This window comes from Protopterus annectens, chromosome 3.part1, assembly GCF_019279795.1.
Source record: "Protopterus annectens isolate FY-2018-M chromosome 3.part1, PAN1.0, whole genome shotgun sequence".
Taxonomy (NCBI): domain Eukaryota; kingdom Metazoa; phylum Chordata; order Ceratodontiformes; family Protopteridae; genus Protopterus; species Protopterus annectens.
In genome coordinates this window covers 102,391,680-102,406,093 of record NC_056732.1, presented here as the reverse complement: position 1 = coordinate 102,406,093, position 14,414 = coordinate 102,391,680, and the positions used below count along the sequence as shown (strand labels likewise).

General features: G+C 42.7%; 1 protein-coding gene across 4 annotated transcripts in view; it reads left to right on the top strand.

Annotated features, from left to right (window-relative positions):
* The window catches only part of MAPRE2 (microtubule associated protein RP/EB family member 2), a 2,455,004-nt gene extending 2,440,963 nt beyond the window's left edge, over positions 1 to 14,041 (top strand). For all 4 annotated transcript variants that reach the window (XM_044066619.1, XM_044066620.1, XM_044066616.1 and 1 more), the window contains one exon: positions 12,623 to 14,041. In XM_044066619.1, coding sequence (XP_043922554.1) covers positions 12,623 to 12,688 — 66 coding nt within the window. In that variant the 3' untranslated portion in view covers positions 12,689 to 14,041. The remainder of the gene's footprint in view (positions 1 to 12,622) is intronic.
* The last annotated feature ends 373 nt before the right edge of the window (positions 14,042 to 14,414 follow it).

Below are 14,414 nucleotides of genomic sequence, written 5' to 3'. Positions count from 1 at the left end.
GCTATTGTATTAGATATTCTTTTACCCTATATTCCTTTTTCTTCCTTACATAAGGATAATTTTTCTCCCTCAGACCTTAAACCTCCCTCCCAGTTTCCTGTCAGGAGAGTGTCTGTGTTTTTCAGTTTTCTCTCAGATAACTGTGTGACTGTTGTGTGTTTTTTGTGGGCATACTATGTCCAAGGAAGTGAAGGTCTCAGGCTTCAAGAAGTGTGACTCGTGCTGTCAGAAGATGTCTCTGACAGACGGTCACACTTCTTGTGTGTACTGCCTGGGGCCTTTACACCTGCAGGACTCCTGTGCTATTTGTCACTCCTTTAGCCAGAGAGTCCTGCAGGAGCGAAACAAGCTGATTCTACGTGGCTTGTTGAAGCCAGAGGGTTCTCCGACCAAGACTGGGTCGGCTAAGCCCTCTAAGCCACCTAAAGCCCAGGCTGTGGTGCTTAAGCCTTTGGCGGTGGCTCCGACTCCTTCGGAGTCGAGATCGGCTCCGGCTGGAGCCAATCTTTCCACATTAGAGGTTGTGGTATCGGCTCCGTCTGGCTCCGATACAAAAGTACCTATGACTATGTCGGCTCCGGCCGGAGCCGACACATCTTTAACCAGCATTGGAGCCGACAAGCCTGCGGCTCCATCTGGAACCAAAGGGTCTTCGGCTCCGATGGCTCCGTCCAAGAAGAGATCTCGGTCCCCTTCTCTGGAGTCAATTTGTTTGGCTCCGGGATCTCCTCTACTTTCGCAGCGGAGCCGATCTTCAAGGTCTTCCAGGCTATCAGACCATGATTTAGAGAGGGTGGTAAGTAGACTGTTGAAGTCACAGGCACTAGCCCAAATGCTCCATAGCCCGTCTCAACAGACGACTGCTATTTCTCATCCCCCTGAAATTCCTCCTCAGACACTCCTTCAGAGTTGGGCCGAGCTTCTCGGAGCGGTGACCGTGGGTGCGCCTGAGCCAATACTTCCCCTTTCGGCTCCGTCGTCTTCGACTCCGATCTCTTCCATGAGACCTTCCTTGGAGGGATCCGGTCATCGGGTCTCCCTTGTCGGCTCTGAGGGGGCTAGTGGCATCGGACCCTTGTCCGACCCCGCTCTCCCTCTTGGAGCTTCGGCATTGGTGAGCTCGGCACCGACATCGGCCTCGGAGCCTTCCTTTTCGGTGGGACCAGGGATTCCTGTTTCTTCGGAGCGGGAGTCTTCTGGCCTCCCTGGGAGGGGTGCCTTCGACGTGATGAGGAGTGTTCTAGCCCCGGAACTGAGTCAGCGGTCTGTTCCATTAGCTCCTCCCTCTTCGGTGCCTGTTGATGTCTCTTGCCATTCTCTTGCTCCCAGACCCAGAGATCCATCACCTCAGGTTTCCCCATTGGGAAGAACTTCCTCTTCCGAGGTTTCTCCTGATCCTGCGGGAGAACCCCTGCATAAGAGGATGTGCAAGAGGAAGCACACAGACTCCCCTGAGTCTGCGACATCAGATACCGACTTAGATGAGTCGGAGGGTTCCCCACGGTCCCCCTCTGAGGATGTCTCTTTTTCAGACATCCTGGAACTCCTTAAGCAGAGGGGGAATTGGCCTTCCATTGACCCCTCCGAGGATGAGTCGGTATACCTGGAGGCTTTTGGATCTCGACCCTCCACCTCCTGGGTGTCTCCGCCTTCGACCCCTCATGCAAGTGGTGGCTCGGAAGGCGTGGACAGCCCCGGATTCTGTGGAACCAGTCCCCAGGAGGACCTCTAAATTTATCACGGCCCCTTCAGGCAAACAGTTTCTTACCAAAGGTGTCCCGGTTGATGCCATGGTGGTGGCGGCCACTAAGAAGGAACTTGCTGATCCTTCCGTACCTGTCCATCCTCCTAACAAGGACTCTAGGACCATGAATAGGTATGGTAAGTGGATGTTTTCTTCAGCGACCTTTGCTATGCATTCGCTGAACTATCTCTGTCACTTTACCAGGCTTCAGAGAGACATTCTCAAGGAACTAGGTGAGGTGGTTCAGGATCCATCAACTGCGGGGGCTCAAGAAAAGATTGCCTCACAGCTAGGAATCCTAAATTCTATAACTAACTCCTCCATGCGGCTCATCTCTTATGTAGCCGATGGAGCGAGTAGAGCCGCAGGCACAGGAGTGGCACTTAGGCGTCAGGCCTAGATGCGGCTTTGTAATTTCGCAGATCCCTTTAAGGCGTCCTTCACTAATACGCCCTTTGATGGTTCAGCTTTGTTTGGACCTCAGGTGAGGGACACATTGACCAGGTGTGAGCAAGACGGCAAGACTCTTTCTGCCGTAGGAGTCCATTTCTCCACCCCTTCAAGAACCTATCCAAAAGGGTAGAAGGGAGGGAAAATGTGGTTTTGTAAATCTCAGGGAGTCAAGCCTGACACACGTGGTCAGTTTACCCCCAGAGGCAGAGGGGGTAATAACAATAGACGCTGCCCTAGGGGCAGAGGGGGTCTGCAGAATCAGGGTAGCAGGGAGCCTCTCTCTGATAAACCCTTCCAGCATCCCTGAGGTGTTGCCCGACTGTCCACCCTTGGAGGCAGTCGGGGGAAGATTGTCGCTGTACCCAATAGCCTGGCGTTCCCTATCTCAAGACAAATGGGTACAGGCGATCATATCCGAGGGCTACAGTATCCCGTTCCTCATCAGTCCCTTCCAGACGTTTCACCCGGTCTAAGGGAATTGGCAAAGCTGGAGGTATCAAAGCTCCTAGCAAAAAGAGCCGTCCAACTAGTTCCAGCAGACCAAGTAGGATCCGGCATCTACTCAAGAATCTTTTTGGTCCCCAAAAGGACGGGAGATTGGAGACCAGTTTTAGACCTCAGCAAACTAAACAAGTTTGTCAAGAAGGCAAGATTCCGGATGGTCACGCTTCAGTCCATTCTACCCTTTTTGGCAAGGACAACTGGATGTGCTCAATAGACCCTCAGGAGGCGTACTATCACATAAAATTCACAGGCGCTCAGAAGGTTTCTCCGCTTTGCTGGGGACCAGTCATTTTCAATTCAGAGCCCTGCCCTTTGGCCTCACTACAGCCCCCAGAGTGTTTACCAAATGTATGGCAGTGGTCACGGCTCATCTGAGACGTCAAGGATTCCAGGTGTTTCCGTACCTAGACGACTGGCTCCTCTCTGCCACCACCAGGCATCAACTTCTCAAGGCCAGAGACTACACCCTTCACATCTGCAACCAATTGGGGATTTCAGTAAACTTCGAAAAATCTTCTCTGTCACCTTGCCAATCTATTACCTTTATAGGCGCAGAATTAAACACTGTCAGGATGTCAGCGAGACTCACAAACCAAAGAATTCTGGACATCCAAAAGTACGTTTGAATCATATTACTGAACAAGAGAATCAGGGCCAGATTTGTCCTGAAGGTTCTAGGTCTTATGGCTGCGGCCATTGTTCTACTGCTGTTAGCCCGCTTCCACATGCGTCTTTTGCAGTGGATGTTGTTCACCCAGTGGTCATTCCAGCAGCTCCCCATGCGACGAGATATTTGTGACACAATCGCAAGAGTCATCTAACCTGGTGGATGTCTTCCCGCAACTCCATCAGGGCCGACTGTTTGTTCCCCAGTCCCGTTGCCACAGTCACTCGGATGCCTCTCTGATCGGGTGGGGGCATTGTCAGGGCAGGATGGTCCATGGGACTTGGCAACCAATAGAATACCATCTGCACATAAATGTCCTAGAGATGAGAGCAGTGCTTTTAACGTTGCAGGCCCTCAACGACTTTCTTCCTTTAGGGACTATTGCAGTTCAGACGGACAATATGTCCGTGGTCTGGTATATCAACAAGCAGGGCGGGACCAGGTCCTACCCACTGTGTCGAGAAGCTCTCAGACTTTGGCAATGGGCAATCTCCTCTCATCGGTTTCTGATAGCAACGCACATCCCCGGGAAATCCAACCTCTTAGCGGACAGGCTGAGCAGAGCTATTCTCATGCCACATGAGTGGTCTCTCAAACAATCAGTAGTGGACGAGATTTTTCAGAAGTGGGGCGTTCCTTGCTGCGACCTTTTTGCTACACCCCAAAACAGCAAATGCCTGGACTTCTTCACTCTCTTTCCTCTACCAGGCCATCCCCCGAGAGATGCTCTAACCCAGGATTGGCCCCGGGGACTTCTTTATGCTTTTCCTCCATACCCACTTATTCCTCAAGTAATTCAGAAAGCTACCGTATTGAGAGCCAAGTTGATTCTCATTGCCCCTTACTGGCCTCAACAAATTTGGTTTATGTCCCTGCATCGTCATCTCGTCGTACAGCCTTGGCATCTGGACCCAGTTCCAGATCTTCTGACCCATCATTCGGGTCAACTGCACCGGTCCATTCCTTCCCTCAACCTCACTGCTTGGTTGTTCCACTTCCTTCCTTAGCCAGGCTTCCTATGATCTCTGACCCTGTTAGAGAGATCATAGTAGCTTCTCTGAAGTCCTCTACTAGAAGGATTTATGCTAGTAAATGGCAACGTTTTTCCTTCTGGGCAAAGTCTAGAGACTTAGATCCCTTTACTGCTCCTGTGCATTCAGTCTTGGAATTCTTAGCTGAGATTTTTCAATTGGGTTCTTCTCCATCTACAGTTAAGGTTCAATTGGCAGCTATCTCAAATTTTCATGTGGGCTTAGCGGATCAAAATATTATGTCCCACAAGCTTTGCAAAGCTTTTCTGAGAGGATATTTCTCCTAAAACCTCCTATCAAAGATCCCCTCCACAATGGGATTTAAATTTAATGCTGGCATCCTTGATACTACCCCCTTTGAACCGGCTGCTTCATGCTCATTGAAGCTTCTTTCCTGGAAGACAATTTTTCTAGTTGCTGTTACTTCAGCCAGAAGGGTGTCTGAACTTCAGGCTCTCTGTGTCCGTTCCCCATATTTGGTTTTCCACAAAGATAGGGTATCATTAAGAACCAATCCATCCTTTTTGCCCAAGATTGCTTCCCAGAAGAATATCAACCAATCTATTGATTTGCCAGTCTTTTCCTAATTATTCTAACAAGGCGGAACAAAAACTTCACTGTTTGGATGTCCATCGTCAACTCAGGTATTACTTGGACAGAACTAAACAATTCAGGAAATCTGATCAACTGTTTCTTTCTTATGCAGAAAACAGGAAAGGTCTTCAGGTCTCCAAAGTGACCCTATCCAGATGGCTGTCTTCTATCATTTCTTATGTTTATCTTCTTAGGTGCAAGCAACTGCCCTCAAAAAAGCCCATTCTACCAGGAGCCTAGCCAGTTCCACAGCTTTTCAAGATAGGCTACCTATTGACACCATTTGTGCAGCAGCCACTTGGGCCACTCCTCACACCTTTGTTTCTCATTACAAATTGGACTTGGCCTCCAGGGACAGGGCCAGGTTTGGTTCCACAGTTCTCAAGAGTCTGTTCCATTGAGCCACCCAGGATAGAGGTGCTAGGGACGCGGTCCCATCCAGCAGAATGAAGGCGAGTTTGACATCTTAACATTTAGTACTTATGTACCTACCATATCGTTCCATGTGCGTTGTCTTCTCGCTTCTTTCTTTCCCTCCCTCCTTCCCCTAGCCTGGACAGACGTTGAAGTTGTACTCTTTTCTGGGTTTAGTTCACTCTTTCCATGAGCTCCCAGTAGGAAGTGTCACTACTGTTACCGGGTTTTGACCTGGTTTCTTCTACATTTCGTTTGTCTTCTTCCTTGTGAAGAAGTTTTTTATGGCAGGGTTTTTTCTTATAGCTACCAAACGAGATCTGAGGTAGTCACGCCTTGCATCATGGGATATAGGGTTGCCTCGAGCTGGTAAAATTAGCTCTCGAGCTTAGCAAGTGGTCCGAACCCATCCAGCAAGAAAGAAGGCGAGAGAAGACAACTAACATGGAACGTTATGGTAGGTACATAACTTCTAATTTTGCATCATACTGTAAATCCTGATGGGAGGTGGTACTAATACCAGCTGTCCCTCTCATTGCTTTGGACAAAATCCTGAAGTACTTTTATTTAGAGCACATGATCAGCCACTGAATAACAGGTCATTCTACTTTAACCAACACAGATTCAGTTGATATGCTGTTGCCATGACAGACATAGACATGACCTTAGCCACTACCTGGCCTAGCTGTCCTTGCACTCAACCACTTATGAAGCAACTGACATGTACGTAGAATGTTTATTGTTGCCAGTCTGGAGCTCCATAACTGGTTCTTGTTTGAATGTTAAAGGTACAAAAAGCTTGTGGGTTGCCATAGTACTTTTTTCTGATCTTTGGTTTTTGTTCTGTACCTAACATCCATCAGATACCCTAAGTCTCAAGCATCTATAGTTACAACCAACTTGTAACTGTTCTTTCTTTACTTAGTTCTTTAAACATTAAGACAGGCAAAAGTTCTTTCGTCAGTACAGATCAAAATGCCACTGGCAAAGGTTTACACACTACCACCATTAGAACAGCAATCAAATGATCTGCCAAAAGCTGGAGGGGGGATAACTTCACCTTCACCACTTTCCTTTGTCTCTTCGTTTGCTTCATCTTCCTTATGTTCACAGTGGTAGAAGAAGAAGAAGGAAACAGAATGAAGAAGCTTTCCAAGAAGGCCAAGTCCTCTTCTGTGAGGATGAAAATAAACAGCTAGTCTTCATTCCTTTCTCCAAGAGAGTGAATATTTTATTTCAGACAAGCTACACTCCATGTTCTTCTGACTAGGTCTTAGAGTAGGAAGCATGCTTTTCAGTCTCCAGAGTTTCTCCACATTGATCCAGATTTCACTGGATTTCTCCACATAGTACAGTAAATAATTGAAACAGGTCAAAGAGAAGGAACAGTGCCTGACCAAGAGGCATCTTCTGGAGTTGTGGTGGCCTAGAGTCTACTCATTTGACTGTGTCCCCAGCAGATTCTTTCCATGACATCCCCACCACAACGGGACATACCCATATACCTTCCCACCAGTCTCTACACATAGTATTTACATTCTGCCATAGGATGAAGCTTATTTCACTAAAAATCTTTTTATGGTTGACATAATATATTTGCAGTTTCAGGCTTTCAAACAAACTTCACTACAGTGTATAGAGAATTCAGACTCTTGATCAGTTTAGGGAAGTGTATCTTTGTTATGGTAAGCCACATGATACATTTTCAAAGTTCTAAACTTTAGAAAGTTTACAGAAGACAGTGGACCCCATCCAGTCCCCACCCCATAACAGAAATAAAGCAGTTAGCACAGCTAAGAAAACAATATCTAACATCCATCAGGCATTCTGTGATATAGTTAGTATATTGAGCACTTCATTGGAGACTTCCCTTGTCCATTGGCATGCCGGGCTAGGGAATTCATGCTTCACTGGACATGCTCTGTTATGATGACATGTTACAGGAGATAATATCCCAACTTTAGGAAAGAAGTCAAGCACTCTCTCCTTTGGCAAGAATGTACCCTCAACCCCGAAGGTGTGTAGAAGATATTATCAGGTTTAGTGCTAGCTTTTCTGTAAATATTTTGTGCTTTTCCATTGCATAGAAGTTGATAATATGAACAATGCCCAACCTTCCTTTCATGGCAGAGGTGCTGCATTCCCAGGAGTCACCCCCAGGTGTGACTTGTGTAAGAAGAGGAACACGTAGACATGACTGTGCTTACACTTGTCTGTGTTCCATTCCACAGCACTGCTGCATCCTCTTCAGCCATTTCATAGTGCGAGCATGGTCAGATCTTTTGTTTCAAAAGAGTAAATATGTTTGTCAGAAGGCTGTTTAAAGCTCTGTGTTGTAAACTGTGTACAAGACATTTATAGAGCTAACTGAGCTTCTGTAAACCATACTGCTGCTGTTAAGAAATAATCAGAAAAGTATGTGCCCATCTGAGTTCACTAACTATACTTCTGCATACTTACAGCATTTGCCTAGGTAAAGTTATATATTTATATATATATATATATATATATATATATATGTGTGTGTGTGTGTGTGTGTGTGTGTGTGTGTGTGTGTGTATGTGTGAGTGTCTGTTACTTATCATGTACTGCAGCTGTTAGGTCCCCCCCCCAAACATATGCAGTAGTGATAGTCTGGGTTTTCAACTGCATCAAACATTGCCGCCAACCTAGATATGTGTCCCATAATGGAAACAGTCATCATTACACTGGAAGTCTGTCATTGCAGTGCTTGGTATGGAAGCAGCATATATAACCAGATTAATCCATTCATATCCTGTTTTCTTATTTTCTGCATTACTGCACTCTTCTTGTTTCTGTGTTTGGTGTTGATATCCATAATGGCTCATATTGCTTTAGTACATACACCTTGGCTTGTCTAACATATTACTGGTTATGTACATTTATTTATTTTTATTTTATTTTACATTTGTTAACCGGGTGCAGGTAGGATACATGTCCTTTTTCAGGACCAGGGAGAAAAGCTCCAACAGAGTTACATTGATAATTAGGTACAGTAAATGAGCTGAAAGAACTTAACAAAAACATAGGCTATTTACATATGCAGTAGTGATAGTCTGGGTTTTCAACTGCATCAAACATTGCCGTCAACCTAGATATGTATCCCATAATGGAAACATGGAAACTGTCATCATTACACTGGAAGTCTGTCATTGCAGTGCTTGGTATGGAAGCAGCATATATAACCAGATTAATCCATTCATATCCTGTTTTCTTATTTTCTGCATTACTGCACTCTTCTTGTTTCTGTGTTTGGTGTTGATATCCATATTATCTAACATATTACTGGTTATGTGCATGTCAGTGTGAGGACTGTTCTGTCTATACACTACATGGGTCCAGTGACAGAACATACAGAAATTCCTCCCTTCGTAATAAAATTGAGCAGCTGATCATGATAGTTTAATTTGACCAAAAGGCAAATCTCAATTGGATAAATCCTGCATTATCCTTAGAGTGATCAGTTGCTAATATAGAGTGCTGTTATTTTAAAAACATTGTGTCTCACATTTTAAGTAACTGTTGTATAATCCAAGCCTGTCAAGCTGGCAGATTCTCCTTATTATTGTAGTTACACACAGTGTTGCAGCTGAAAATGTACGCGATCAATGCTCACATCCATTTACCAAATAAATGCATGCTAAGTGACAAGATAATTTCACTACAGCCTTCCTTTACTAATTTATCAGTCAGTACCTTTACTTTTGTATTGCATCATTTTGTTCTGTATCACTCATGGCCAACAGGGCATTTTCTAGTTTCTTTATTCTCCTCCCCTTGCCAGTCATAGCTGCAGAAACCTTTATTTTCCTTGGTCTAAGCTACTTCTCCCCTTTCCATCCTTGCCTCACCCTTTCTTTCATTTTAGATTCTAACCTGCATGTTTCTTCAGGATTTTCCATTGTAGACACCTTTCCTGTTGCTCTAATACAAAGTCACATTGACCCTTACTACCTCCATGACTGTGTCTGTAAACCAGATAGACGTATAATTCATCTCCTTTCCATTCCTCCTGATGCCACACCTTGACTTTAAGCCTGTGCTAAAGTTCTTCTTTTAAATTTTTTCTTGTTTCAGTCATTAAACCTCCTGAACTAACTACCTAGGTTTGAAATAATACACATCACTGTAGCTGCCAGACTTCATTCACTGTTCTGACTCGTCACTGTATCAGTTCCTCAGTCAAAGATGCACATTGCGGAGTAGCACTCTATCCAAATAGTTCCCACATTTCTTCCTTCTCTACTTCCTCATAGCTCATGAGGACCAGATTTGGGATATTATTGTTTCCCCCCATGCTAGGTGGACATTTTCTGATTAAGATCTCCCTTCCACCACAGTTTGGTGCCTTTTGTTAAAAGAGTTGGGAGAATCTCAATCCAAAAACAAGAGACAGAAATCCCCATAACAACTATTCTCAGTCAGCAGCCATGCTGTGCTAGAATCTGCTGATCATTGTGAAATTGCCACATTGTAACTGCTTCAGTTCTTTGAATCTCTAAACATAAGTCTTGAATCGGTGACATCTCTTTTACTGTATCCATTGTCATGATGAATATATGAATGCCCCGTGTATTCGTTTACTATACTTTTGCAGATGATGTTGATTTCATTGATATGCCTCTGTCGCTGCATGTAGTTATTGTTATTAGCTAATATGTACTATCAAACAATTCACTTTATAATGTTTGGTGTCATTCTTGTAACTGAAGTTGCTGCTGAAAATGTTCACTTTTAGCTGACGTTTAACAATTTTGGTGATGCTGTTTATCATTATATTGTACGCTATTCCTGTGGCTGAAATTGCTACTGAAAAACATTCAATTGGACCAGGCATCTTTCATATGGTAATAAAATCAGTCAGTCAATCAATAAATCAATAAGTGACAAGAAAGGAAGAATCATGAAATTTTATTAAAAGAAAGTACTTGTTAAATGGCAAGAAGAAAAATGTAATGTATGACTTACAACAAGTTTTTCTTTCTCCTTTGCTGCTTATTTTTTGATAGGCTGTATTTTTCTATTTTCCTTAGTACCACCCTCTGCTTCTGAATGCTCATTTTGTGGCTGCAGTTCTTTCATTGCAAAACCCTGAACCTAGTAACCTCTTACATAACCTGTTATTCAGGTCTCATTATCATATGCAACACTTTTCAAGGAAAGCATAGAGACAGGTTCTTCTCATCCTGTAGTTATTCCTTCCCACACAAATAAACAACAAATCAACAAAAATTGGGAACAGAACATTGACCGGACACAGGTGCACTTTTGTGTGCTAGCCATAATTTCAGCTGCTTCAAGGGAGAAGTTCCACAGAATATGCACTTGCTTGCCTTTCTGGAAGAACAGAGCTCTGCATCAGCTAACCTCAGACTTCCTGCTAAACCTCTGGCAGCTGAGATCTGTTCACCAACCCAGGCTGTATGGTTCACAAAGAGATGCTCCACATCTGTACCAGCAGGCATTTTTTTATTTTTAAATAGACCAGCTGAACTAAAAAAGCTGTATAGTTACCCTCCTTGACTAAATACAAAATTTCCCTTAAAGCAGGTTTACCCCCCCCCCCAAAACTGGAAGTGGAACTTCTTGTGGAGTAGCTTTCAAGTGCCCCCCCCCCCTCACCAAGCAGAGCAATGCGAGAACATATAAATCATATAAAATGCTACACAGCACATCCCATATGAGTATGATCTGGTTGGCAGAGATGGCAGAAGCTGATATGTAACAGTTACAGTAGCTGATGTCATTGTAGACATTTAACTGTTTCTGCAGTGAAACAAGAATTTTCTCCTCTGTATGTATTTTCCTTGGCACGTATTCCAAATGTCTCTATTATTTGTATTGTAAGGCTGGCTCTGTGTGTTGCTTAGAGTACATATCATATAGTTAGACATTTGTAGAAATATGTACTTGCTGCATTGATACTTTCACCAAACGTTTCTGCATTAAGGAGTGTCCCAGGGTTGATAAGCATATGCACATGCGAACAGAAATGTCCATCATCTTTCTATAACAGAAGTACTGACCTAACACATCATCCTCAGAATTAGTATGCTCAGTCAGACAGGTGAAGTGCATATCATTTTGTCACACATAATAGGGTAGAACCTATTAAACTGTTGATGCACTGAACAGAGAAATGTTTAAAATGCACTCAGAATATGTTATGTTCATTTATAGACCTTTCTGTAATTCCTGAGATATGCTAATCCATGCAAGTTAAGCAGTCAATACACTGAAATTTTCCAGTCTATGCAGAGTGTTTGTTGTTATTCACATAATAATTGATTTTCAGAAGTTTTCATATTTGAGAAATGTCTACTGTATTTTTGCAATTGTTTTATTTAATTAATTGCCAAAGTAGCAGTAGTTAGTGATATTCTTAGCACTTCCTTTCTGACAGGTTTTGTCATACGTGATGTGCTTTTTCCTTCTCCTCCTGTATGCAGTATAAGCAAAATGTATGTACTGCACAAACTATGATTCAGGCCTACATTGTAGAAATGCCATGACCACAAAGTGGCCTAAAGTCAGGGAAACTGGTATGTCTTACTTATGAATCTCGGATGGTGAGGCTACATTATGAGACACTTTTTCCTGACAGTAAACATAAAGAAAAACTATTCCAGTGGAATCTGCTGCTTATTTCTTGCTGTATTTAAACCTGCTAGGCTGAGCGGACAGGTGATCCGCTGTGGCGACCCCTAACCGGGACAAGCAGAAAGAAGAAGAAGGCACAGTGACTACCAATCATCGTTGACCTGGTAGCAGTGTTTGGTAAGGTGACATACTCAGGTTCATACAGGAGACAGGCAGTCAGCTCAAGAATACACAATGAAGCTCATTAAAAGCTCATAATTTAATCCTTTTTGCCAAACTGTCAGGGTTAGGCTGCAGAAGTAGATTTACAAGTGGAAATAAAATATTATATTTTGAGACCAAAGGTTTTATCCCATTTTTGTAAAATGGCTATATAACTGATGGACCAGGTAGAACTGAACTGTATTGTCTGTCCTTGTAGTAATGGTCAAGTTTTGGAGTACATGTCTTGCATTGATCATTGAGTAACAAATATCATTACAATGTGCAGCAGCAGCCGCTGAGCTACTTTCGTACTTGACAACTGGTGTCTCTAATATTCTGCCAAAAATTGTGTGTATTTGAAGCTCATAGTTTTTCCTTTCTGCTTTGCAGGAAAGCAGTGCAGATCACCAGGAAGAAGAAGGTCAGGAGCAGCCTGAGCAGCAGGAAGAATACTGACCAGATATGCATCATCATCATCATCATGGTGATGGTCTGTTCGTCTTGTGAGAACTTTCTTTAGAAAGGTGAACATGGTGTGTGGCCACCAAACCAGAATGAGTCACTTGAAGTCCTGCCATTAATGTTCTTGTGCTGTAGTGAGTGCCAGCGAGCCAGTGCATTCAAACACCCATTACTTTGCCAAGTCGTAACTGCAGCTGTCATCTTTCAGAGCGTCCAACTGAAAGATGAGAGAGTTATGTCAAAACTGCTTCCCCACTTGGCTGTGTGAGATTTGTTCAGAGTTCCACCCTGTTTTTTTTTCTCTTTTGGTTCGATCAGCAGTTGTTTTGATTTACTGAGGGGAAATAATACCTATGGTACTTGACGGAACAACCTTCTGCTCAAGTTAAACAACTCAAAAATATAAAAGAACAGAGATTTCTTAAGCAGAAGACCATGAAGATATACCATCATGAAGAAGCTGATTCTACCATTGAAATGATATATTCTTTCTGTTCATGAAACCTAATAAAAATGTTTAAGCCATTTTTCAAATAAAAGTATACCAGAGTCTCTTTTCAGGGACACTGATGTGCCTCTATTATCACTCTAAGAGCAGGGTTTCTTTTTTGTGCTAAGGAAAAGAGGGCTGAACCTCTGTGAGAGGAATATTGATCACCTCAAATGGCAATGTTAACAACTTGTACCCATTTGACCTGCCTAAGTGAGGTATGAATGAAGGATAGCGTTTTTGAAGACATTTCTAGTCTGACATACAACATCTCTAATTACTTACTTATATTTCTCAAATTCTGGACTTTTGACAAATGCCGCTACATTCCAGTATTGCAAAGAGAATGGCTCCAAACAAATCTACTGCAGCAAAGTGGCTTTGTTTTACATTCATGTAATAAATGACCACTTGTATGTCATGTTTTGAATACAGCCACTATAAAAAAGCTATATCATGTGGAAGAGCTTGTCAGAACTTTTCAGTATTCCACCATCATGGTTTAAATATGCATCAGTTAATTAATTTTGCTAAACAGCACATCATAAAGCTTTTGTTATATATTTCATGTAAACTGAAAGGAATGTAAACATACGGTATGTACTGTTAATTTTAAATAGATCAGTAATGATGTCATAATTAGATGCAAGAAAGTCTTATTCAGATGTATCACACTCATTTTACATTACCCATAACTTGTCGCATGATAGAGTAGATTTTTTTGTCTCTGAATATGTGAATAACTTGACTTGCTTTTACCTTTTTACATATTTAATAAAAAAAAGTTATATGTTAAAAGCTGTTAGTATGCTTATAAAGGTGTAAAAAAACAAAAACATTAAAATAATTTTTTTAGATTTTGAAAAGCAAAATGACTTTTAGTTGTCAACTATAGTAGCACTGTCTGTGTCAAGTGAACAAAGTGATGACACTATTTTGAAAAGAAAAAAAAAACAGTTTGTTCTTTTGTCCGGCTAATAGAAGAGCTCCATAAATAATGCAAAGATAGTTTAAAGTGATTTCCAGTTGTTAGTGTGGCAGGGTAATTTAAGGAGCAGTACTGCAGGTCAAGCTAAACTCTTGTTTTTTTTGTGTGTGTTGTCTTCTCCTGTAGAAAATGTAAACATGGTGAAATCAGTCTCATCTTTGTTAAAAGGGTTAATAATGAGGGAGTACTGTCGCAGCAACAATTTGTAATGAGACTTGTCAGAACAAATGTACAGATCTTGC